Below are 25,960 nucleotides of genomic sequence, written 5' to 3' on the forward strand. Positions count from 1 at the left end.
CAGACATTTTAGTTGGAGTTTTTTTTTTTTTTTTTTTTAATTACATCACGTTGTTAGTTCATCTACTATTTTACTTCTGTTACTACTATATACTACTGTGGCCACCACCACAATAATCACCACTTTCAATTCTTAATTTGGGAAGTACAAAATAACATTGAGGATAGAAAGGAGTATGGAAAAAATCATTTATCACCCACCCTTATGCAGATGAATATTAACATGTTACATGTCAGACAGACTTTTTAATGAAGAATTAGGGTTCCCTGGTATCTTTAATATTTTATTACCATTTTGTCAAAATGTTCTTGTTTGAACCAAAGAAAAAAAATCTTCATATACTTTGAGATATCAGTCTAGATTATGGATCTGGATTACCTGATCATGTTTACAAAGACTTTTTTCCCCCTTTATTTAACTTGGTTATTTTTCTCAGTTATTTATGTAACACTTAAATTCTTCCAGATTATGGCTATCACAAATGATCAGGTAACTTTTAATACAGGATTAAATAAATGTTGTATGATGAAAATATTAACTCTCATCTCTCAAATCAAGTCATTGCATATTTAATTATCTATGAGAATATTTAACATAACCTGTAATAGCTAAAAAATCAAAAGACAAAATATGAGTCCTTGGGTAATAGTTAATACAAAACACACATAAGCACAGATCACCGTTTCTAGACTAAACAGTGAGGATCTCATGGGACAAATGCCTGTGGACTTGAATTCAGGAATGAGGACGGGAAGGAAATGGCAGGAAAATCAACATAAGCCAAAGTCAAGGGTGGGCATCATCCTACATGTGTATGGAAGAGTGATGGGACCAACCTGCAGAATCAATAAGCTACATCTGGCAATAAAGGAGGGACAGTTGAATAAAAGAAAAAAGTTTATGGAGTCCCTCAGATACCATGTGGCGTTTGATAGCAAAGTGGTATGACTGTGCAGTGTTGTCACTACCAGAAGATAAAGCCGCATGAGAATTAGTGACCTGACAGGTTAGAGACAGAAATGTCAGTGAGCTACATTAGTAACTCAAGGACAAATGAATGTTGAATGGGATTTCCCTCCTGTATGGGATTTTGAACTACAGCCCCAAACAGGATGACAGATAATGAGTTCCTCCACTTACAAGTGGGAAGTATTTCAACTCTAAAGGGAACATCAGGAGTCTATTGATTTCTGAAGATAAAACTGCTCTTTAACATTGGCCCAAAAGAGCCAATAACCCAAAATAAACAGAATTCTAAGAGAGTTTTAGAAACTCTCACTAAATATTTAGTGAATATTTATTAAATGCCTCCTATATGTTGGGCACTGTTCTATATTCTTCAGTGAATAAGACAGATGAAATCTTCTTTTTATACAAAACTTAAATTTTCCTTGGTTAAGAAAGACAGTAAAGAAACACATAATTATATCATATGTCGGGTGGGTGGTCTGAGAAGGCCTGGGTCTTCCAGGCAGAAATTTCAAAGAAGGGAAGAAGCAAACCCAGAGGAGTTTCTAGGCATAGGGAGCAGGAGGTGTAAAGGCACAGAGACAGCAATGTGCTTGGCTTGTTGAAGAGTCAGTAAATCTAACAGGACTGGACTGGACTGAGCAAGAGACAGAATGTTGGAAAATGAGATCATGTGGGTGTCGGGAGGCTGGAATGGGGGTTTTCTGATGGTGTAGGATTCTGCACAACACAGAAAAAACTGGATTTGTTTTTGAGTGTGTTGGAAAGCCATCGGAGGTTTTTGAGGCAAGGAGCAAAAGAGGCGTTATTTACTCGGTGAAGAGTGACATCAAATCCACCCCTTAAATTCTGCTAACATATGGGAAGCTGAAGAAGGCATTCCGAACATGTCACTTAGGGACCCCGGAAGCGGAGAAATGGGAAGCACTTGTTCTCATGGTTGTACTTATTGAGATATAGAAATGTCTAAATCTAATCTATTGTTGTCCCAGGAGAATAGTAAGGAGTTCAGGAACAGCTTGACATGGAGCTTGACAGTCTATATAAGCAAAGAAAAGGTGCTTTCCTTTAGAGAAAGATAAGAGAATCCTGTGGCTAGGTATTATCCAGAGCAGCTGCAGTGGAAAGATAAAATGAAGAGTGCCACATAGCACAGATCGTGAGGTTCTCTTCAACCATGCAATCCTGCAACTCACCTAGGCTTGAGCCAGCTTAAAGATATACTGCTCATGATGGCAGCCTTCTAGGAAGAGGAGACTCCAGAAAGAAGAGTCCTTGGGACGTCCTACTCTGTTGGCACCACCACAGATCAGTTACAGAGAGCAACCCTCATGTCTGGGAACTTGGATATGTGGAGATCCTCTCAGGACCTCTCAAGGGAAATGCAATTGTCCAGAAAAGTGTCACCTGACACATGGAGGCCTTTGATGGTCACTCAGTGTTGTCAATGAAATAATAACATTGACACACTAGATTAAAGGGGACAGGAAAGAAAAAGCAAAGAGAAGGGAATGGGCAAGGTGTGATCAAGCTGAGCCTGTGACATGGTAGAATCTTTGAACCAGACATGAGCTTAATATTTTGCTGAAGACAGAAAAGACTTTTTAACACTGGATCATGAATCTTAATTACCAAAGTGAGACTCATAACTAAAAATAATACAAAAGCCATAAGATGTTTCTGAGAGACATTCAAGACTTGAAGAGAGGACAACCAAAGGACTATGTTTAAGACAGCAAGTAGTGAGCAAAGAGCAAAGATTTTACCTCTCTGTATCTCAATGAATTGAGACAGCTACATAAATGGGTTACATAATCTTAAATGATGAAAACATGAGCCAGGGTGGTGGTGGTGGAATGGAAATGGAGATGAGGTCTCCATTAAGATGATGTGTCAAAAGGAAATGTACTAAAATTGCTATTTAGTCAACTCAGGAGATTAAAAAAAAATTCCAAGATCTATGTCTGTAATAGCATGCAGGTGGTGGTGCATTTGTGAAAATGGCTGTTGGGAAAGATAATGAGTTAGGTGAGAATGAGCTGCTGAGGTTTGAGGTAGTGGAAGCGATGGGTGGAGAGCACTACAGAAAATCAGTAGACAACTGCATACATGAGACTAGAGTGTAGGGAGAAAACAGGGCCAGAGACCTTTGAGACATTGGAATAACCAAAACTGTGATGTTTAAATTATCTGATTAGGAGGGAGAGCCTTTCTATTCAGGACACCCATAATGAATAAATGGATTTGGAATGGACCCAATAAAAGAAATGAATGGGTATTCAGAGTGCAGGGGACAGTGTAGCCCTTAAAGACCAAAGTGTATGAGGAAGAGATGGATTTGGCTGAAATCCACACGGTCTACCTCAGGGACTAAGCAGCTTCTGTGGAAGTTAAAAGAGTTTGGGAAAGAGAGGTTGCTGAGGAAATGGCAGGGGTACTGATGGCAGGGACTTAAGAGTAAGCTCGCTATTCTGTAAGGTCTTTTAGTCAAACAGTGTGTCTGTTATCAGAACTCACTGGCTATTAAGATAATAATGGCTGGATTATAATATTGGATTGTATCTGTACAACGGTAGTAAATGTACCTCAAATGAGCCCTTTCAAGAGGGATCCTTTAAAGACCCTAACAGAGGGATACCTGGCTGGCTCAGTCAGTAGAATATGCCACTCCTGATGCTAGGGTTGTGAGTCTGAACACATGTTGGACATACAGCCTATGAAAGAAAGAACGAAAAAATGAAAGAAAGAAAGACAGACTCTAACAGAAAGTTCCAGGTCAAATTAAAATGTGTCTCCAGTTGTCCGTATTGGTGAGAGAGGAAGTTTAAAATATGGGTGAAGAAGAAGACTGATTTGACATATTACATCTACAGCCCAACATTCTATTAAAAAAAGATTAAGTTTTTCACACAAAATATAAAATTTTACTTCAGTCACTGAAAAAAATCAGAAAGGGAAAATTAAAAAAAAAAGTCATACTCTAAAAAAAAAAAAAAAGAGGCCTCAAAATTTCACCTCAAATTTGGTGAGCTGAAAGAGGAAAATCTTTTTCTACAAGCTATAACCTCTTTTGCTATTTTGAACCCTAAACTAAGTAATTTGAAAATATAAGAGGATTTATAAATGATGATAGTGGTTTAACCTTCATTTAAAGACACACAGCCTGTGCTGCTATCATAAAGGCTTCTGAAAAGTCCGTATGTAAAAATATAATTTATATCATTCAGTAGCTTCAGGCAAATTTTTAAACAATTATTTGCGAATGCTACAAAGACATTATACCACAGATTCCTCATCAATAAAACAGCCCTGAACTGATTTGGAGCTGAAAACACTGCCATGGTTCCAATTAAAAACAATAAAAGACATGATCTGTGTTCTCTCTCTGCTTTCCTTTGACCCTCATCCATGGAAATTAGGCACTTTGGAATACTAGCAGTAACTAATAAAATCTCTTTCTTGTTTATATTCTCTTACTTTTTTTTTTTTTAAAGCTTATCCAGGTATAGAGAATAAATAAGTAAACTTTCCAGGCAGCCCAGCACTAAGTGAAGCCGTCAGCTCCCCTGTTTATCATATTTTAGCCCAAACCGAAGATAGCCAGCTATCTTCATCCAGCATAGACTCCACATTCTCAAGGACCAGAATTAATGAATTAACTATTGATTAAATTCCACTCTAGCAAATCCACCAAGGCAAATAAATGAACTACCCAGGGCACGTGTAGGCCATGGCCAGACATGTCTGGGCTATCGATCACTAGTTAGTATTCTTTTGGGATATAGAAGCAGCTGATGATAATATGACAAGTATGGAAAATGTGATGTAGAAGCAGAGTTTATTTCTGGAGGAACAGTGTAAAGAACTAGAAGTGCTCGTGTGATCCTTCGACATTGTTTGCTATAGTGTCTTTGGTTTATATGTAATAGGAAAAGCATGTATAAGTGCTTGTGCTGCAGACATTATAAGGCATAAATTAAGACAAATACAAAGATGACCTGATGCATTCCATGGATATAATCAAACAGGCTCAAATACTATCTGTATATGTTATTAAAATATATGAAACTTAAAGGTTACTGACAACCGTGCCCTACCAAAAATAAACAAAGAATCCAAGAAATATGCGTCTTATTAGAAACCAAGTTGTTCTAAGTGCTATAGAAGTTAACTCAGTCTGCTGACATTTTTCTGGAAAACTTCTCATTTGATTTTGCTCATTGCTAATACAAAAGAGATTTTTTTGAACCAAAATAAAAACATAACTAACAAGTATACATTGCCAGAAGTATAATAAAATTACACAAATAATAACATGCACATAGGAGGCTAACTGCTTTGGTGTTGGTATAATTTTGATTAATGGCTTGGCAGCCTGTGGCTGCTCATTAGAGTTGCCTTTGGAAATTGTTGCTCTTCTATGATGAATCATTTTTAGAAAGGAAAGATTTTCCTTGCCAATATTTGGTTGTGAATGATTTCTATCAAGTTTTTTCTTTAAAAAAAAAAAAAATGGAAGCAAGGAAGGTAGAAAGAGAAAAAACAACAAAAAGGAAATAAAGTTGGAATGGCTGGATGGCTCAGTCAATTAAATGTCTGACTCTTGGTTGCAGCTCAGGTCACGATCTCAGGGTTCTAGAGACTGAGCTTCTGCTCAGTGGTGAGTCTGCTGAGATTCTCTCTCCCTCTGCCCCTGGCCCCTCCCTTAAAAATAAATAAGCACTTTTTTTTTTTTAAGGAAATAAGGGGGTGCCTGGGTGGCGCAGTGGGTTAAAGTCTCTGCCTTCGGCTCCAGTCATGATCCCAGGGTCCTGGGATCGAGCCCCACATCGGGCTCTCTGCTCAGCAGGGCGCCTGCTTCCCCCCCTCTCTCTCTGCCTGCCTCTCTGCCTACTTGTGATCTCTGTCTGTCAAATAAATAAATAAAATCTTTAAAAAAAAAAAAGGAAATAAGTTTGCTAAAGGGATTAGAATTAAAAAAATACATATGTGGTTGAGAGGGACTTTCTGTGGCTGGCCAATACAGAGTAGACCTATTACCACCTCTTTCTCTGATCAACACTAAAAAGTATGCAAAACAGGAAACAACCATCCGAGGATTCTGAAAGGTTTAACAAAGACAGATAGAGACAATTAGGAGACAACAGAGACAGATCAGGAGGGGAGCTAAAACTTGGGGAAAAAAGATGAAAGATTGAATTTGTCATAGTTTCTTCTCTTATTTCCCCAGTTTAACCCAAGAGCAGTCCCAGTGTAGAACTGTGAACTGGGAAAGAAAAATCTATGTGAGAAACCCTCTTTCTGGCCAGAGTACAAAAAGACCTTATAACCCAGAGAGTGTGGGTGAAATCCCTGTTTTTTTTCTTTTTTTTCCTCTGGACTCTGCTCTGAAGATGACTCTAGTCAAGGAGCTGCACTATAGCAGTCCTGGTCAAACAAGAATCTAAAATCCTCCCCCAAAAATCCTCTTTCCAACCAGAGAAACCAGGACAAGAAGCTCCTGTGGTCAACAACAACAACAACAAAAATGGTGTGGGGGAGAATAACCCTCTTTTTCCTTCTATTTTCTCTCATCTTATCACACCCAAAACAGTCTCATTTGCATAAAATGTAAGGTAACTTGGAAAGCCAAAATTCCAAAAGAAACCATGTCTTTTTAACCAATCCCACAGAGGAAGTACAAGGAAAATCTGGAAAACCTAGACATTTTGGGAGAAATCTCACAGAAGAGAAAGCAAGGTGATCTTCTAATTCTGTGTATGCACCAACACAAGTCCCGACTCAACTCCAAACTATACATGCATGGTTGCTTCCTATACGAAATCTAAGCATTGCAGCAAAGACTTTGAGACCTGAACCATTACATAATCCCTCAAACAAATACCAGATTAGCCACTGAAAAGTGCACGCATGGAGCAGACATGCATAGCAAAACTTTTGAAAAATGCACTGACATTGGAACCACTGGGCATACAAAGCAAGACAGAATTTGCAGTCTGAAGTTAACCATATGATTACCTGCTAAATGAAGCAAACCAAAATTTCATCCCTCAAATTTTTAACAGGACTCAAATTATCACAACCTAATATTTAAATTGTCTAGGAAACAATCCAAACCCATCACTCAAAAATTACACAAATCAAAAGAAAGCTAAGTGGTTATCTGAATATCGACAAATTATGATTGATAATGAGAAAATTATCAAGAAAGAAAAAGGATATTACACCATGATGAAAGAATCAATTTACCAAGACATAGCAATCCTGAACATGTATGTACCTAATAATAAAGCATGAAAACATATGGGGCAAAAAACAGATAGCTCTAAAAAAGAAATAGATAAGCCACAAATATATTTGGAGATTTCAACATTCTTCTCACAATGTTTTTGAGATCAATGCCAGGGAATGTAACAAAGGCTTTCATCAGTCCAACTGTAATTTTCTACTTGATCATGAGTTTTAGCTTTGCCTTTCATCCCAGCTTTCCACTGATCCTAGGTAGCCTTAATTCCTATGAACCTGTTTGTTTCTCCTGAGAATCCTCTTCTGATCTCCTGGAAGTGGAATATGCCAGAAGTAGACATATGCACGCATAATATGGAGGTGAGGAACCTTTAATTTTTTGATGATTAATTTTATGCATCAACTTGACTGAGCCACAAGGTGCTCAGATATTTGGCTAAGTATTACTTCAGGTTACATCTGTGACGTTGTTTCCTAGTAGATTAGCATGTGAAATGGTGGACTTGGTTAAGCAGATTGCCTAGTCCTTGTAGGTGGGCATTACCCAATCAGCTGAGAATCCAAATAGCACAGAAAGGTTGAAGAAGGGGAAATTCCCTTTCTTTACCTGACTTCTTGAGCTAAGACAAGTCAGTCTTCTCCTGTTCTCAGCTTTGGACTGGAACCTACACCATTTGTTTCCCTGATCCTCAAACCTTTGAGAGACTATACCACCTGCTTTCTTGGGTCTTTAGTTTTGGGTTCTGTTTCTCAGGAGAATACTGACTAATTATAGGTTCTAACTAGTTTTTTCAGACTTTTACTAATCCTATGATTCCAGCTTTGAACCTTAACCCATCTTTCTCTTCTTTACTATCTTTAAAGTTTGTAAGTGCTTAGATACTGAGGTTCTCTGCAGGGCAAATTAGTTTGTTTTCCATCATTATCTCCCTCTGCCAACCAACACTTTGGTTGTAAACGTTCTCCACTGTACTAAGTCATTTGTTTCTCCTTGCCAAATATTGCTCCCAAAACTGTGTTAAAATCTCTCTTCTGTTGTCTGCTCTGTTGTTTTCCTTACTCTTGTTGTAAAACACCCTTTTTAATGTTTTTGCCATCAGCTTAGTATATTTGAGAGTAAATTTGAAACACAACTAAAAAAATACTGTTCCTCTGCTAGTATCTGTAGGAATCTTTCTTTTCAAGATATTTTATTCATTTATTCATGACAGAGAGAGAGAGAGAGAGGCAGAGGGAGAAGCAGCTTTCAGGACTCAATTCCAGGACTCTGGGATCATGACCTGAGCCAAAGGCAGATGCTTAACCAACTGAGCCACCCAGATGCCCTGCAGGAATCTTTTTAAAGGAAAAAGGTATTCTGGAAACACAGACACAGACAAGCATTTTTAAATTTCTAATAAAGCTTACAGATTTTTACCTACAGCTGGATATGCAATTTAAGACATATTCTTTATGCCATTCACCTAGGCTTGAGTCATGAGGATGTTAACAGACAAGATATTTGACAACATCCACCCACCTAACTATAATTCTTCCTTGAGTTCTTTGACTGGACTCAAATGTTGCATCTTTCATGATGCCTTCACTGGTAATCCTGGGTAGAGTTTGGTGTTTTTTTCTTTATGTTTTTCCTGCATATTATAAACATATATTATGGTGTTTTTCACATTGTTCTGTAAACATTTGTTTAGGGCCGTGTCTCCAGTCAGTGGACTGAAACTTTGAAAATTTAAAACCATGCCTTATACATTTTTGTATTACTTTTTCTTCTTATATTATTATAGCCACAAATGTATCTGCTGGTAGCTTTTTCGTTTGATTATTTTGCCTCTGTAGAGTAGGCAATTCTGTGGATAGATGGGGAAAATCTGATGGGATTATCAATTAATTAGCACATCTGAAATTAGATGAGTATATATAGAGTGTTGGATAAAAGATATATTCAAGGACACAAGATATGATCTTTGCCCTGAACAGCCAAGCATCCAATTACTTGGGGTTTTCTAACTATTTTAGCCTTCCGTTCTAGTAGAGATATTTTTTTTTTTTTTTTTATAGTGAACAAAGAAAGTTTTTAATGGGAAAAAAAAAATTACAGATCCAGGAACACAGATAATCGAGAATCAAAGAGAACTACTCTCAAATACCAAAACTGGTCTCTAATCATTATACTTTTTTTGCCCCAACGGTTAGTGACATGTGTTGAGCTAGACTTCAGAATTAATTAGAAGTCAGTTAATGTCATTTGCCTTCCCACCCCCAACTTTTTTTTAATGGGAGCTTCTATTAAAGCATTCATGTCTCTGTTTCATCATTTTTTTTCATTTTATATAATTTTTTATTTTTTATAAAAATATATTTTTATCCCCAGGGGTACAGGTCTGTGAATCACCAAGTTTACACACTTCACAGCACTCACCAAAGCACATACCCTCCCCAATGTCCATAATCCCACCCCCTTCTCCCAAACCCCCTCCCCCCAGCAACCCTCAGTTTGTTTTGTGAGATTAAGAGTCACTTATGGTTTGTCTCCCTCCCAATCCCATCTTGTTTCATTGATTCTTCTCGTACCCACTTAAGCCCCCATGTTGCATCACCACTTCCTCATATCAGGGAGATCATATGATAGTTGTCTTTCTCCGCTTGAATTATTTTGCTAAGCATGATACGCTCTAGTTCCATCCATGTTGTCGCAAATGGCAAGATTTCATTTCTTTTGATGGCTGCATAGTATTCCATTGTGTATATATACCACATCTTCTTGATCCATTCATCTCTTGATGGACATCTAGGTTCTTTCCATAGTTTGGCTATTGTGGACATTGCTGCTATAAACATTCGGGTACACGTGCCCCTTTGGATCACGATGTTTGTATCTTTAGGGTAAATACCCAATAGTGCAATTGCTGGGTCATAGGGCAGTTCTATTTTCAACATTTTGAGGAACCTCCATGCTGTTTTCCAGAGAGGTTGCACCAGCTTGCATTCCCACCAACAGTGTAGGAGGGTTCCCCTTTCTCCGCATCCTCGCCAGCATCTGTCATTTCCTGACTTGTTGATTTTAGCCATTCTGACTGGTGTGAGGTGATATTGCATTGTGGTTTTGATTTGTATTTCCCTGATGCCGAGTGATATGGAGCACTTTTTCATGTGTCTGTTGGCCATCTGGATGTCTTCTTTGCAGAAATGTCTGTTCATGTCCTCTGCCCATTTCTTGATTGGATTATTTGTTCTTTGGGTGTTGAGTTTGCTAAGTTCTTTATAGATTCTGGACACTAGTCCTTTATCTAATATGTCATTTGCAAATATCTTCTCCCATTCTGTCAGTTGTCTTTTGATTTTGTTAACTGTTTCCTTTGCTGTGCAAAAGCTTTTGATCTTGATGAAATCCCAATAGTTCATTTTCGCCCTTGCTTCCCTTGCCTTTGGCGCTGTTCCTAGGAAGATGTTGCCGCGGCTGAGGTCGAAGAGGTTGCTGCCTGTGTTCTCCTCAAGGATTTTGATGGATTCCTTTTGCACATTGAGGTCCTTCATCCATTTTGAGTCTATTTTTGTGTGTGGTGTAAGGAAATGGTCCAATTTCATTTTTCTGCATGTGGCTGTCCAATTTTCCCAGCACCATTTATTGAAGAGGCTGTCTTTTTTCCATTGGACATTCTTTCCTGCTTTGTCAAAGATGAGTTGACCATAGAGTTGAGGGTCTATTTCTGGGCTCTCTATTCTGTTCCATTGATCTATGTGTCTGTTTTTGTGCCAGTACCATGCTGTCTTGATGATGACAGCTTTGTAATAGAGCTTGAAGTCCGGAATTGTGATGCCACCAATGTTGGCTTTCTTTTTCAATATCCCTTTGGCTATTCGAGGTCTTTTCTGGTTCCATATAAATTTTAGAATTATTTGTTCCATTTCTTTGAAAAAGATGGATGCTACTTTGATAGGAATTGTATTAAATGTGTAGATTGCTTTAGGTAGCATAGACATTTTCACAATATTTATTCTTCCAATCCAGGAGCATGGAACATTTTTCCATTTCTTTGTGTCTTCCTCAATTTCTTTCACGAGTACTTTATAGTTTTCTGAGTATAGATTCTGTGTCTCTTTGGTTAGGTTTATTCCTAGGTATCTTATGGTTTTGGGTGCAATTGTAAATGGGATTGACTCCTTAATATCTCTTTCTTCTGTCTTGCTGTTGGTGTAGAGAAATGCAACTGATTTCTGTGCATTGATTTTATATCCTGACACTTTACTGAATTCCTGTATAAGTTCTAGCAGTTTTGGAGTGGAGTCTTTTGGGTTTTCCACATATAGTATCATATCATCTGCGAAGAGTGATAATTTGACTTCTTCTTTGCCGATTTGGATGCCTTTAATTTCCTTTTGTTGTCTGATTGCTGAGGCTAGGACCTCTAGTACTATGTTGAATAGCAGTGGTGATAATGGACATCCCTGCCGTGTTCCTGACCTTAGCAGAAAAGCTTTCAGTTTTTCTCCATTGAGAATGATATTTGTGGTGGGTTTTTCATAGATGGCTTTGATGATATTGAGGTATGTGCCCTCTATCCCTACACTTTGAAGAGTTTTGAACAGGAAGAGATGCTGTACTTTGTCAAATGCTTTTTTAGCATCTATTGAGAGTATCATATGGTTCTTGTTCTTTCTTTTATTGATGTGTTGTATCACATTGACTGATTTGCGGATGTTGAACCAACCTTGCAGCCCTGGAATAAATCCCACTTGGTCGTGGTGAATGATCTTTTTAATGTACTGTTGAATCCTATTGGCTAGTATTTTGTTGAGTATTTTCGCATCTGTGTTCATCATGGATATTGGTCTATAGCTCTCTTTTTTGGTGGGATCCTTGTCTGGTTTTGGGATCAAGGTGATGCTGGCCTCATAAAATGAGTTTGGAAGTTTTCCTTCCATTTCTATTTTTTGGAACAGTTTTAGGAGAATAGGAATTAGTTCTTTAAATGTTTGGTAGAATTCCCCCGGGAAGCCGTCTGGCCCTGGGCTTTTGTTTGTTTGGAGATTTTTAATGACTGTTTCAATCTCCTTACTGGTTATGGGTCTGTTCAGGCTTTCTATTTCTTCCTGGTTCAGTTGTGGTAGTTTATATGTTTCTAGGAATGCATCCATTTCTTCCAGATTGTCAAATTTATTGCCGTAGAGTTGCTCATAGTATGTTCTTATAATAGTTTGTATTTCTTTGGTGTTAGTTGTGATCTCTCCTCTTTCATTCATGATTTTATTTATTTGGGTCCTTTCTCTTTTATTTTTGATAAGTCGGACCAGGGGTTTATCAATTTTATTAATTTTTTCAATGAACCAAATCAACGAAAGTAGGAGCTGGTTCACTAGTAGAGATATTTTAAACTGATTTTTAAAAAGATGTAAACTTCAATATGTTTCAGTGGAATCCTTCAGAATTGAAATCTCTTAGAACAGATTAATTATTTTGGTCAGCATGTATATGTGGGAGGTGTGGGCGTATGTGTAATGGTGAAGGGTGATACATTTGGGTGGGTGAAAAGAATGATGTGGGAGGACTCAGATTTCTTTCTCTAGCCTCAGATTGATGTGGCAAGAACAATTGTCATCTCACTTTTGGCTTGGGAAACTTCATGTTAAATCTTTTTATTACTATTATTATAACTTGAATTGAAAAGAGACTCATTTTCAAACTATGGCTATTTCTCAGCAACAAATGGAGATCCTACCAAGAGTCTGATGATATTGGTAAAGGTTATGCAAAGATTATCTCCCTTGTTTATTTTATAGATGTTTCTAGGTTTAGGGCAATCTGACATATGTACATCTATCTATTTTTTTTTTCAAAGAGATTAATTTAGAAGGTAGCTAACCTAATTAAAATTATATTCTTTGCATTACCAAAGGATTCACTTAAGGACACATTTAGCGTATGTGCTGCCGAAGAGAGCACTAAGGACACATTTAAATATAGAAAATATTTTGTACTTTCAAGCATTTGTTCACAGGTTACTAAATAAAGGGAGATAATTCTGGAAAATCAGGGACATTAAAACTTAAATATTAGATGATGTGTTCAGTGAAAATCAGTAACTAATAATACAAAAATTCTGATTTACAGATGTTTTGGCGGGGGAGAGAAGGATAAAGGGAAAGAAAGAGAATGTTACCTAGGCTCCACGCCCAGTGCAAAGCCCCACATGGGGCTTGATTTCACAACCCTAAAACCATGACCTGAGCCAAAATCAAGAATCTGATGCCTTACTGACTGAGCCATCCAGGTACCTCTTGATTTATACAGATTTTTATAGCAACTTTTAAAATGAGATTGTCATTGCTGGGATAAAATCTTTGGTTTTTAATTTTCATTGCTTATGATCAGCTCTTTAGATTAACTGGCAAAAATTTTACCTTGAAGTGATGCCATGAATTGTGGGCATTGGTATATCACTTGGGGTATCTTCCACAGTGGTGATTTGGGTTCCATTACTCTTCATACAGGCGTATTTGGTACAGACTTCAACCTGTAGACATTAATTTACAAAAGAATACATCCAATTATTTTCAAAGCACAGACTGCCAATGGGTTGAATCCACACACCCTCATTTCACAGGACTCCCCTAGTTCTCTACAACTTCTTGGAGTTCTATTAATATTAATTTTTGATGTCAATTGACTCTACTGGGACCAAATCAGCATAGAATATAGAAAGGAGCTCAAGACAACTGATTTAGTGATGAAAATGGTGATGTTTAGCCTCTGGTTCCAACCATTAAGAAAGAGACAGACATAGTAATCTATCTGGAGCACAGCTGAGGAATGGAAAATGTTTAGGTGACAGTTTGCAAGCAGAATAGGTTATCACTGCGTACGGCTCTCTAGATCTATAACCAGGTTGTGTAATGATGATATCTCCCGGAAGTCTTGACACTTTACAACGAATGGCCTAAATGCTAATGTGGAATAGAAGAAAAATGAAACCTAGAGAAGTCTTTCAGTGTGGCTGAGCTCTTTTATATCCATTGGTTCCAGCTGCAATTGTATTTTTACCTTAATCACAGCAGAAAATCATCATTTAACCCTTTAATTCTGCCACCTATCCTGAATAAAAACAGAGGAGGGTGGAGTAATGAAGGCTAGAAATGGGGCCCATCAAGCATTAGTAACACAAAAGGAACACATGCTGCCACGAGGGGGAGAGACAAATGAATGTACGGAAGATTGCTGGTAGAACATCCATAGAGCCACATCATTCTGTTCCCAATGAAAGGGTAAGCCAAAGAGAATCTGCACTTTTTCCAACACTAATTTACTTTCAGCATCTAATACATAAATAAAGGAGGAAAGCTGGATGCAGAGGAGTCTTAAACACTAGGGCTGAGCTTAGATGTTAGTGCAGAGAACGAGTGAAGCAGTCCTCTGAATATCCACTGGCAATGAGAAAAGACTAATGCAATCATTACTGTATGTAGTAGTTATGCCATTTCATTCGTACGGCACTTTACACCTAAATAGGAGCTGAGGTATATTTTTATGATGCTGTTTAAGTTGTGATCCTTATTTATGCAATAGAGTCTTTTGACTTTTGAGGTAATATTTAGTAGATACTTGGACACTATCAAGGTCCACCACACTGAGTATGTCCCATGAAACCCCAAATAATTTAAAGGCAAAGAAACCTAAAATATACTTGAATTAATGACAACAGAACTTCATGCATATTGAGAAATATTTGACATATATGGTGCATAATGAGGTACTTCGAAATCAATTCAACTGAATTTATTATGTAAATAATATGTGCTCAAAATTACAATGGGTACTGGCACAAATTTTACTGAGTCCTCACAAGTCCATTTCATTGGTTCATGAATTGGGGGTTAGGGAAATCAGGGAATAAGATCAAACTGGTAGGTATGAGATATCTGATCTGGATTTTACTTACTTTATTGTCTTATCTAAATAGCTCTAAGTCCCAAATTACTTAGCTATATTCAAATGGTTCTCCAGAAAGCTTTTAGTTTGAGTGTGGAGAAATTTGTCAATATTTTTCTCATCCTTACTAAAGTAATGTTCCATGTCTCTATCTCTAGAGCAGCTTTCTGCTGCAATAGCTTCATTGTATAATGTGAATGAAACACAAATTATAAAGGTTTACAGTTTCATATTAAAAATAAAATAGAATCAAAAATTGAAAATATTATTCCAGGGCGCCTGGGTGGCTCAGTGGGTTAAGCTGCTGCCTTCGGCTTGGGTCGTGATCTCAGGGTCCTGGGATTCAGTCCCACATCGGGCTCTCTGCTCGGTGGGGGGCCTGCTTCCCTTCCTCTCTCTCTGCCTGCTTCTCTGCCTACTTGTGATCTCTGCCAAATAAATAAATAAAATCTTTTAAAAAATATATTATTCCATTTAAAAAGAAATACATAAAGGAGTTTATTCAAAAAAGTAGATATTTTCATTGGCATCTATGTGTCTGCTGTCTCAATACTGGCTATTTTACAGAGGAGGTTAACATACAGAACCTTAATTCTAAAGTATTAGGCATATCAATTAGATGCGTATTTTAAATGGGGTCAAATCATCTTTGATATCGTAAATGAAAATCTTTGGTATTTGGTATTCAAATTTCCAGTGATCTAACAACTACTTCAAGCAGTATTCCTGGAATGTGAAGAGCTTCACAAAAATATAGTTATCAAGGATAAGATTATCTTAGTTCCTAATAACACAATTTAAGTATTAGATTCTAATTTGGTCTATTGTCTCCTTATCTTTTTCCATGTACTAAATCTGATCAAAATGCTCTCTCATCAGGCCACTAGCAACTCAAGTCAGTAGGTCTGAGTGAAGCCTTTCAGAGTAGAACATGCCTGAAGCACTGACACATCAACTCTTGCTGTATGGTCAGAAACTTGGATCAGGATGCGTGTACACAGCACCCAGAGATCTCACCTTACATTGCATTTTGAGTCCTGGTAAAACAAATGACTAAATTGCCTTTTGAGGACTCAATGTCTTTCTCCACAAGGGCCCCAAAGAGAATAATCTAGCAAACCCTCTATCGCCTTCCTAAATTAACCTTGTTCATAAAGATTATTTTGAGTATGATTTTTATTTTATAATTTGAGTATGATTTTTTGAGTATGATTTTTATTTTGAGTATGATTTTTATTTTATAATTTTACCTATAATGCAAAATTTTATAATTTGATTTTATAATTTGAGTATGATTTTTTAAGTATGATTTTTATTTTATAATTTTACCTATGATGCATGGGCACATAAGGACTCACTCGAAAAGCTATGGAGATGAGCATCTGACTGCATGTTCCATGTTAGATGCCTCAGGTCAGTTCATGGAAATCACGGAGTAGAATGAAAAACAATCAACCTATCTTTCCTCTTTTATCAAATATCTTTTTGCTTTCTGAAGAAGGTGGGCCTAGCAGTAGGAGAGGCTAAAGCATTGGTTGTAGCCAGATGATTGTGTGGGTTTCACCTTCAAGTGTGCGGGAAAGTAAGGTACAGGAAAATGAAGGAGGTAGCACTTAATGGACAAAGCCAGTGAAAAGTTTTTGTGGCCATCAAAATTTCTACGCCTAATGTCTTTTGAAAATTATTTACAAAGTTCTTTTGTTAGAATCAGCACAGTTTCTTTAAAAACTTACCAAACTGCCACCCTCCTCTCTAAACTTTGAGTTTCTGAAACATTCTGTTTTTATCATTAATTTCCACATTTGGCCTTGTTATCTTTTACATCCTAGCATGGTAATAAGATTTCCAACGCCTTGGGGACAAGTTCCTGGTTATAAATGCTTTCATTGTCTCTATATTTTTTTTCTATTTTGAAGGTCAGTAGATCTCCAAGAGATCTGTGAGTTGGGCCTCGCATGGTCAATGCATTCTGAAGGTGGAAGCCGACTTCTGTCACATAAATACAAACGTGTTTTTCCAGGGCAGGGTTCAAGGGTTCATCAGAGTCTCAAAGAAGGTTCAAGGGCAAAAATGTTTAATACAACTCTTTTCACATAGGGGAGGGTTGCCACACATGTGGCAAAACCCTTTAATATATTCTTGTCTGCCATATAGTCACTTTTCTTGTTGCCTTCAGAATCACGGAATGCCAGAGGTGGATAGAATGTTTTAAGTTGTGGAGTCCATTGTCTTACCAAAAAGATAACTGACACCAAACAGGTTATGTCACTTTCCTTGAGGATATTAAATTAGTAAACAGCGGACGTAGGCATTAAAAAAAAAAAATGTCTCCACATCATTCACAGGCTGATTCTGCTTTTGATAGCCGTAAAAGAACCAGGCAGGACAAAAGCAAACTGCATGGCAAGATTTCCTGCCAATATATGGCTTGCCTCATTTTGCCTGCCGGTGAGAATATCGTCACCATTGTTTTCCATATTACCATTATCTTCTCTCCAGAGACTCATGTGTTTGCCCGCAGCAAATAGATTTAATCCTAATCAGTTTAGCTCTTTTCTCTCCCCTCCCCCGGTAAATAAATAATCTGTATCCAAGACTGAAGGTGTCCACCGAGAGACATAGCCTAGCATGTTTTATTTAACATACCTATAAACTGAACCATCAAAAAACAGTGTTCTAACCTGAATGTCATAGACAGTGAAGGGAGACAGGTCTCTCAGAATGAAAGACCCAGGCACATTCATTCCAGTCTTGTAGAGCTTATTATTTACATAGACGGAATATTCAGTGACAACACCATTTGGGTTTGAAGGAGATGTCCAGATGACACGTACAGCTGTACTGTTGATGATGACAACCTCTGGAGGAAGCATGCCCTGAGGCTCTAGAATTAAAGGAAGAAACTGAATAAACTCCAGCTGTCTCTGAAAAAGCACTTGTTAAACTCAATGCAGATTAGTATTTAGGTTTAGCAAAGGGTTTGTTGCTTATCTGCTTTCCTCTGATGAAGTTATCACAGTCTGTAGTCCTCTGTAAATTGGCTTATTATACTCTCAGTTAGAAACCATAAGAATTGGTGGTAAAATGCTTTATACCACCAGCATAGTGCTAATCTTCAATACTATGTGACCAGTGGGATATGATGATAAATTATTCACCCATCTGCAGCACGAACACATATCTATTATTTGTCTCTTTCCCCATCCCTTCACCCCATACCTCACAGGGGAAAAAAAGGAAAAAAGAAAATTTGCTCCTTAAGCAAAAAATAAAACTCAAATACATTGAGGCTGAGGCTGGTGGAACGTAAAAAATCATTTGATGTTACTAGCTTGTAACTCAAGCAATATGAAGCAATAATGCAATATTGTCATTATGTAAATGATTTTGAATGTTGATTACCATAGGTAATGATGAAATCTAACATTAGGAAAAAAATCTTGCTTGGCGTTAAATTACACAATTATTCAAGCATGTCAGAAATAACTATGCAAAGACCTATTTTTATCATAAGAACCCATCTTAACTAGCTGAAAAATTGTCCTTGTGATCCATTCTATTTTATAAACAAAAGGTGTTGACCTTTGGCACCACAAAGGGAAATGGGTTCCACACTTAAAGTGCTCTGCTAATGACCTGGAACACTTGCTTGGGAGGTAATGATATTATAATGTTTATAATGAGACTTTATAAAGCCAAAAAGATTAGAAAGACCATTCCAAACACATTTCAGATTCACAAGTTGCTTCCCTTGCTTCCTCCCCCTTGCTAACTGGCTTAGAAATGAGTCATAGGCAATTTTTCTCAGTGGCTGAACTTCCACCTACCATTTCTGGTGACTCAGGGAGAGCCCTCACGGTGCCTGGCTGTCGTTTTGAAAAGCATACTGCTTCTGAGAGCAAATCTTAAAAAAAAGAAGTTTCTAAATGTCACCATTTATTGATGTGAACTCAGCTCCAAACTCAGCATACACCGAAAAGAACAGGAACAAACTGGGCTAATATCCCATTATTAGAGCCTTGTGCTGCTGTCTCTAAGGGACTGTGTATTGATCTGCCACTTGATGACAGCGAGCACTTAAGCATTTTAGTCCCAACCCCCTTCCCTCCAACACCGGAAATTTTATAATGGAGGGATGACTGATCTCAACCTCAGCAAGAATCAATCAATTTCATTTGCATCTCTGAAGCCAAGTGTCCCTTGAAATCTGGACTCACCCCATCGAAAGTGGTTGCGCGCAGTACTTCTCCGGTGATGCTGTGGACTCCATTGAAGACAGAGATAAAAATCCGATACTCTGTGTTTGGATTTAAGTGGCTGATGACATGAGAGTTTACATCTGGGAGGATTTTGAGAGATTCATTTGAGGTAGCAGAACTCCAAAAAAGTGTGTAATATTCAACATCACCTTGTAGGTCTTGAAAGGCTGTTAACGATAAATGCAGGATACTGTAATTGTGCCTGATCTAAAAAGGTTTCTCAGGGGGAAAAAAAAACAGAAGATAAACTTCAGCTGTGTCTAGAAGGGGGACATGGAATGCTTATGGAGACTTCTTTATGGTGGCACTGGTTTTTACTTCTTAAAAAAAAGTTTCTTTTTCTTCCCCTCATCCTATGATTAATTACATAGAAACTTACCTTTATAGGAAAATAAACTTTTAAATTTCTTTTAAATATTTTAATTATGCTACTAGTTTTAAATATTTAATTATGCTATTAGTTATTCAACTAATCTTCAGAACTCTAACATAACAGTTATAAAAGGAAACTAAGAGTAAAATAAAGTATTCAAAACATGGAACAACTTCCATTTCTAAGCAACATCATCCTTGAGAGGAGCCTATGCTAATGCAAATCAGGGCATTTCCTGACATTGATCCTAGAACTTGAGGCATTTTTGAAAATGCTAAATTCTACCTAAAAGAATGTTAGACAGATATCCTGATATGACAACATCCTGTTGATGTTGTAGAATGATACAGCATACTCTCCTTAAGGATTTGCTCAGTCGGATCCCAGGATGATATCTGAATTTTTATCAAGGTTCTCATTCTTTTCTCCTACTTCATTGTGTTTCAATAATGTAGACAAATGCTTAAAGGGTGCCAAAATCAATCACTTACTGTCTCACGAATATAACTCATCAATTCCTCAACCATCATCCTTTTAAAGACAGGCTTACTGTTTTCTTTTTCTGCTTTTACCAAGTTTCTCCTTTCTTTGCTCTAAGTTCTGCTTCACATTACCTTTCTACAATGATGCTTGGTGGGAATGCAAGCTAGTACAGCTGCTCTGGAAAACAGTACAGAGGTTCCTCAAGAAGTTAAAAGTAAAGCTGTCCTATGACCCAGAAATTTCACTACTGGGTATTTACCCCAAAGATACGGATGTAGTGAAAATATGGCACATGGACCCCAATGTTCATAGCAGCAATGTCCCCAAGAGCAAGACTATGGAAGGAGCCAGATGTCCTTCAACAGATGAATGGATAAAGAAATGGCTCATATATACAATGAAATACTACTCAGCCATCAGAAAGGATGACTACCCACCATCTAAATTGACATGGATGGAACTAGAGGTTATCATGCTAAATGAAATAAGTCAATCAGAGAAAGACAATTGTTATATGGTTTAACTCATATGTGGAACATAAGGAATAATGCAGAGGAACATAGGGAACAGGAGGGAAAACTGAATGGCAAGAAATCAGAGAGGGAGAAAAATCCAGGAGAGATTCTTGGCTCTGGGAAACAAACCGAGGATTGCAGAAAGGAGAGAGGTGCAGCATTAAGGAGGGTACAAGATCTGATGTGCACTGGATGTGATATGCAACTAGCAAATCATTGAACACTCCATCAAAAACTAATGATCTACTCTATGTTGGCTAATTGAATTTAAATTTAAAAAGTACGTAGATTAACTAAAAAGTAAAAAAAATAAATAAATAAAATAAAAAGAAACCATAAAACAGCTACATTTTCTTAGGTAGGAAATAGTGTAAGTATACTACATAGTGTACTGCTCTACTTAGATTAGTATTATTTTTAAAGACCTTAAGCAGAAACTATTACCTCAGTTCATGTTAGGATTGTGGGGTGGAATGCTGGTTTAAAAATTTCCTGATATTGTATGTAAAAGTATGCAACCAAATAGTTCAGTAGTACTAGTCCAAAGACAGAAGAAAATGTGGCCTTTCTCTTTATGGTCATTAAAATACAGTGTCTCTGATATGTGAGTACATAGCATATGGCCACTTAAGGGAATATGGCTTTAAAGGATGTCTGACTTCATTTAAGGACCCCTTTTCGATAAGATCTTGGGAGTCTTGCATAAAATTGAATGCTGAACACAATACTGCTTTGATCTTATTTCTAGCACCAGGTTTGGAATGTCAGTATGGTTGGAAGAGTCTATAGTAAGAGATCTTTAGTAACAAACTTGGAAGACTCTGGGGATTAAGATTTTCTTTTCTCTGATGTCACAATATGCAAGCACCTTCAATAATGAGGTAATTATTGTACATTGGCAGGAACTGGTTATTCATATCCATCAATATTTTCCCAGATGATGTTATTCAAGTACAGCAAAAGCCATTGGTGCTGTGAATGCAAAACTTTCTTCTTTCATTAGAATTATTTTTTACTGGCTTACAATAGTATTTCTCATTAATTAATAGCATCTGAGGTATAACGGAAAGTGTACTAGGTTTGAAGTTTATGTCGTATTTTAGTTTGTTAAGTGAGGACTCTTGTTAGAGATACAAGCGTTAAAGATATAATTTGATGAAGTGCTTTCAAATATTCCTGGCAACTATAAATGGGTTTTACCTGTGTTGTTAAACACCCCTGATATCTCTCCCATCAAGTTTCAATCAATGTACTTATGTATATACATTGAAAATATTGTGACTAGCACTGTAAGTTCAAGATGAACAAAGATTTTGTGTTGACATCTGGATAAAATTCCATTAGATGCAAATTCTTAGCCATGTACCATATATCAACCCACTTGAAATAGAACAAAATCTATAGTCCCTCAAAAGATAGAAAAAGGTGGCAATTGAGTTCCATTGGTTATGTCTTACTCCATAATATAGAGGCCTCTCTAACCAGATTTCTACATTATCTTGCCTCTCATCACCATCTACTTCAACATTTCTTTTCATTCATTCATTTAGTGCAGAGTCTGAAACACAGAAAAATAGTAGAAAACACATTATATCTTCATATCCTAGTCACCTTAGGACAAGTTCTAGGAGCAATATATGCACAGTATACTTTTTAATTGTTCAAACAAGTTTTTAAACTTCCGTGGGTTCTTCCCAAGTCACTGAACTGTCTAAGAAACAGGAGATACATCCTTAGTTCAATAGACCAGCACAAAATTAAAGGCTGCTGACCTTGAGTCTACCTCTGAGAGAGGAATGTTATTGGAATTGAAATAGCTAGAATGAGGAGCCAAGTAAATTTCACCTTCCCTGCATATTGGTAAAAGCTGAGCCTGAATATAGTTCCCTTTTTTAAAAGAGAAAAAACATTAAGTCACAAGATTTTTTCATAGCACGAGAGAGGGAAAACATAGTCTAGAAACTTCAAAAGCAGATTTGTGTGTATATGTATTACTTTTATGAGAATGAGATGGAAGTTTTAGAAAACATTTGCATTTTATTCTTAAATAACAAAGGGGGGACATGCCTTTATGAAAAGGGAGCTCCTATGAAACATGTACCTATGATCATGAAAAGACAGATATGAAGACAAAGATGTTAACTGCTCTTGCTTACATAAGATAGCAAGGAAACATAAAAAGCAATGGCAGAATTCAAATCTGCCTGGAAAGGAGAAAAAAGCAGATTAAAAGTACACAGTAAGAACGAATGGAGAGGAAAATGACTAAGAAGAAATCAATGAAAGTCAGAATTATAGATATTGAGGACAGAGAATAAAAATATCTAATCAACTTAAAAAATAAATGGAATAAATAATGATGAACATAAAATTCCCCATGAAACCTGACCCAACATAAAGGTTTATGTCCATAAATTGAAATAATACGGTTTTGATCAAAATAATGAGAATATATCCAAACACAGACATATCATGGAACATTCTAACACTTCAAAGGTAAGCTAAACATTAGAAGATTATCTACAGAGGAGAAAAAGTCAGGCGAGTTTCAGACTTCTCATCCAGAACATCAAATATTGTGAGACAATGGAACAATTTCATCAGGTTTTGAGGGAAAACATTTTGATACAAGAATTTCATACACATATAAGTGATTATTTATGTGAAAACACAAAAAAAAGACTTTCTTATTCAGGACAAAAGTTTAAATATATATGTATGTATGTATGTATATATATATATATATATATATATATATATATATACATACATACATACATACATATATTTAAGAGTAATTATTTAACTTCAATGGTAAAATTTTCCCAATAATGTTATCCAGAAGATAAAAAGGGTGAATCAAGATCCAGAATTCAAGACTGGGAAAGTTTTAGAATTGATAATAAAACTAAAAACTATTTAGAGAAAAGGATTATGTAAAAATAATTATATAATAATTTATAACGAACATTGAAAATGGCAGGTAAGAAGGCCAAGGAAAGTAACAGTGCCCTGAATTCATACATAAAACAGGAAGTCATGAAAAAAAAGGGAAAGATAGCACTAACCCACCAATAGTATTAATAGGACAAGTAGCATTTAATTTTAGAAATCACTACAGAAGATAAAGTTAGCATTCACCAACACCCATGTCTTTTTTCTCTTTTTGTCAAATAGCCAGAATATATTTTCTGGGCTTCTTACATCTTTGTGCTCTTTTTAGAGCAACTGGCCATTTCCTATTGTCTTTCGTTTTCCCACCTGGAGGACTTGAAGGCCCAAGGGAATGGTGGATCTACTAGATGGAAGGTGCCAAGGTCCTTAAGCCACCCCAGAGAGTTTAGAAGGGGTAAGGAAGAGTTATAGAAATCTCAGATTTATGGTTTTGGTTTCTGGGTGGATCTCATTACATAAAATAGAAAACATAGGAGTAAAAAAAAAAGAAAACATAGGAGTAATTATGGGATGGACACTTGTTCCACTTGAGACTTCTTGAATTTGAAGTGTTTTTCTGGCCACCAGGTGGACTTAGACATCAAAGTGCAAATATCTGAGCTAGAGTTACATGATTTGGAGCTGTTCATGCTAGCACGTGTTTGAAACAACAAAAAACATTTGTTAAATTTGTTCAGATATTCTAATCCTATGATGTGCAATCCATATTTTCTAGATCATATAAATTTATCTGAGTACAGGTATTCCTCTAACTGTAGTGTATCAATCAGGCCACCTCAGTGAGTTGAAGACGGTTATAAACTTTGGACATAACTTTTGCTATTAGATGACATTATGGGTGATCTTAGCTGTAACAGCTGGTCAGAAATGTGATCTTAGCTGTAACAGTTCTCAAATATACAAGAGTTTCCTCTCCTTTGTAATAGATTCCCAAGTAATTTAAAACGGTTGTTAGGTGAGCTAGCTGAAAGTCCTCTTCCTAAAGCACTTAGGTAATGCTCCTCACACGCTGTTGGATTATTTTTAGAGATTACTATTAAAGATTTTATTTATTTATTTATTTATTTGACGTTATTTGACACAGAGAGAGAACACACAAGCAGGGGGAGCAGCAAGCAGGGGGAGAAGTTCTTCCCACTGAGCAAGGAGCCCAACGTGGGGCCTGATCCCAGGACCATGGGGTCATAACCTAAGCCACAGGCAGACACTTAACCACGTGAGTGATAGAGGCACCCCTACAGATTACTATTAATGTCAATAACATCCTCTAGATTTTTAGCATCTACATTAGGGTCAGCCAATGATGGTCCATGGGCAAAATCTGGCCTCTAGGTCAAATGTGAACTGCCACCTGGTTATAATAATCTACTAGCTAAGCATGGTTTTTACATTTTTTAAATGGCTGGGAAAAAAAGATCAAAAGAATAGTATTTTGTGACATGTGAAAATTATATGAAAATTTTATCTCAGTGTCCATAATAAACTGTTCCTGGAACACAGCTATGCTTGTGTAGGTGTCATCTATTGCTGTGTTTGTGCTACAATGGCAAAGTTAAGCAGTTGCCACATAGACTATATATAGCACACAAAGCCTGAAGTATTTACTATCTGGCTTTTTACAAAAACATCTGTGGCCTGATCTAGAACAATTACAGCAAACCATTCCATTCCATAGGTGTCCAGATTTGTCTAGGATTGACTTCTTTAGACACATCTCTCGTTAGCAGGCTCCTTGGAAGGAAGTAATTTTGTTCAAATGTAAAAACTTGGAAGGATCCCATTAAGGTTATTTTATAATAGAAGTGTATCTTGCTCATAGATTCTCAAATCAGTGTTCAATTTCCCAAGTTCAACATGCAGAGCTTTGTGTCATTAACCAAATACTTCCTGGAAAATGTGAGGAACCAAAACTACTTCTTGTGGGGCACCTGGCTGGCTCAGTCAGTATAGCATGAGACTCTTGATCTCTGGGTTGTGAATTCGAGTCCTACCTTGAGGGTAGAGTTAAAAAAAAAAAAGTTTTTTTTTTTAAATCAAATTACTTCCTTAAAAAATTCTTTACTTGGGGCACCTGGGTGGCTCAGTGGGTTAAGCTGCTGCCTTTGGCTCAGGTCATGATCTCAGGATCCTGGGATCGAGCCCTGCATTGGGTTCTCTGCTCCCTGCTGAGCAGAGAGCCCGCTTCCCCCCTCTCTCTCTCTGCCTGCCTCTCTGTGTGCTTGTGATCTCTGTCTGT

At 37.0% G+C, this 25,960-nt stretch overlaps 1 protein-coding gene across 1 annotated transcript in view; it reads right to left on the reverse strand.

Annotated features, from left to right (window-relative positions):
- The window catches only part of USH2A (usherin), a 681,643-nt gene that overhangs the window by 187,413 nt on the left and 468,270 nt on the right, over positions 1-25,960 (reverse strand). The window contains exons 44-46 of the mRNA XM_045081155.1: positions 19,353-19,565; positions 17,821-18,023; positions 13,615-13,727 (exon numbers count right to left, since the gene is read on the reverse strand). Of these exons, the coding sequence (XP_044937090.1) occupies positions 13,615-13,727; positions 17,821-18,023; positions 19,353-19,565 (529 nt within the window). The remainder of the gene's footprint in view (positions 1-13,614; positions 13,728-17,820; positions 18,024-19,352; positions 19,566-25,960) is intronic.

The sequence above is a fragment of the Mustela putorius genome, unplaced genomic scaffold (assembly GCF_011764305.1).
Source record: "Mustela putorius furo isolate JIRA1106 unplaced genomic scaffold, ASM1176430v1.1 tig00000508_pilon_pilon_pilon, whole genome shotgun sequence".
NCBI lineage: Eukaryota > Metazoa > Chordata > Mammalia > Carnivora > Mustelidae > Mustela > Mustela putorius.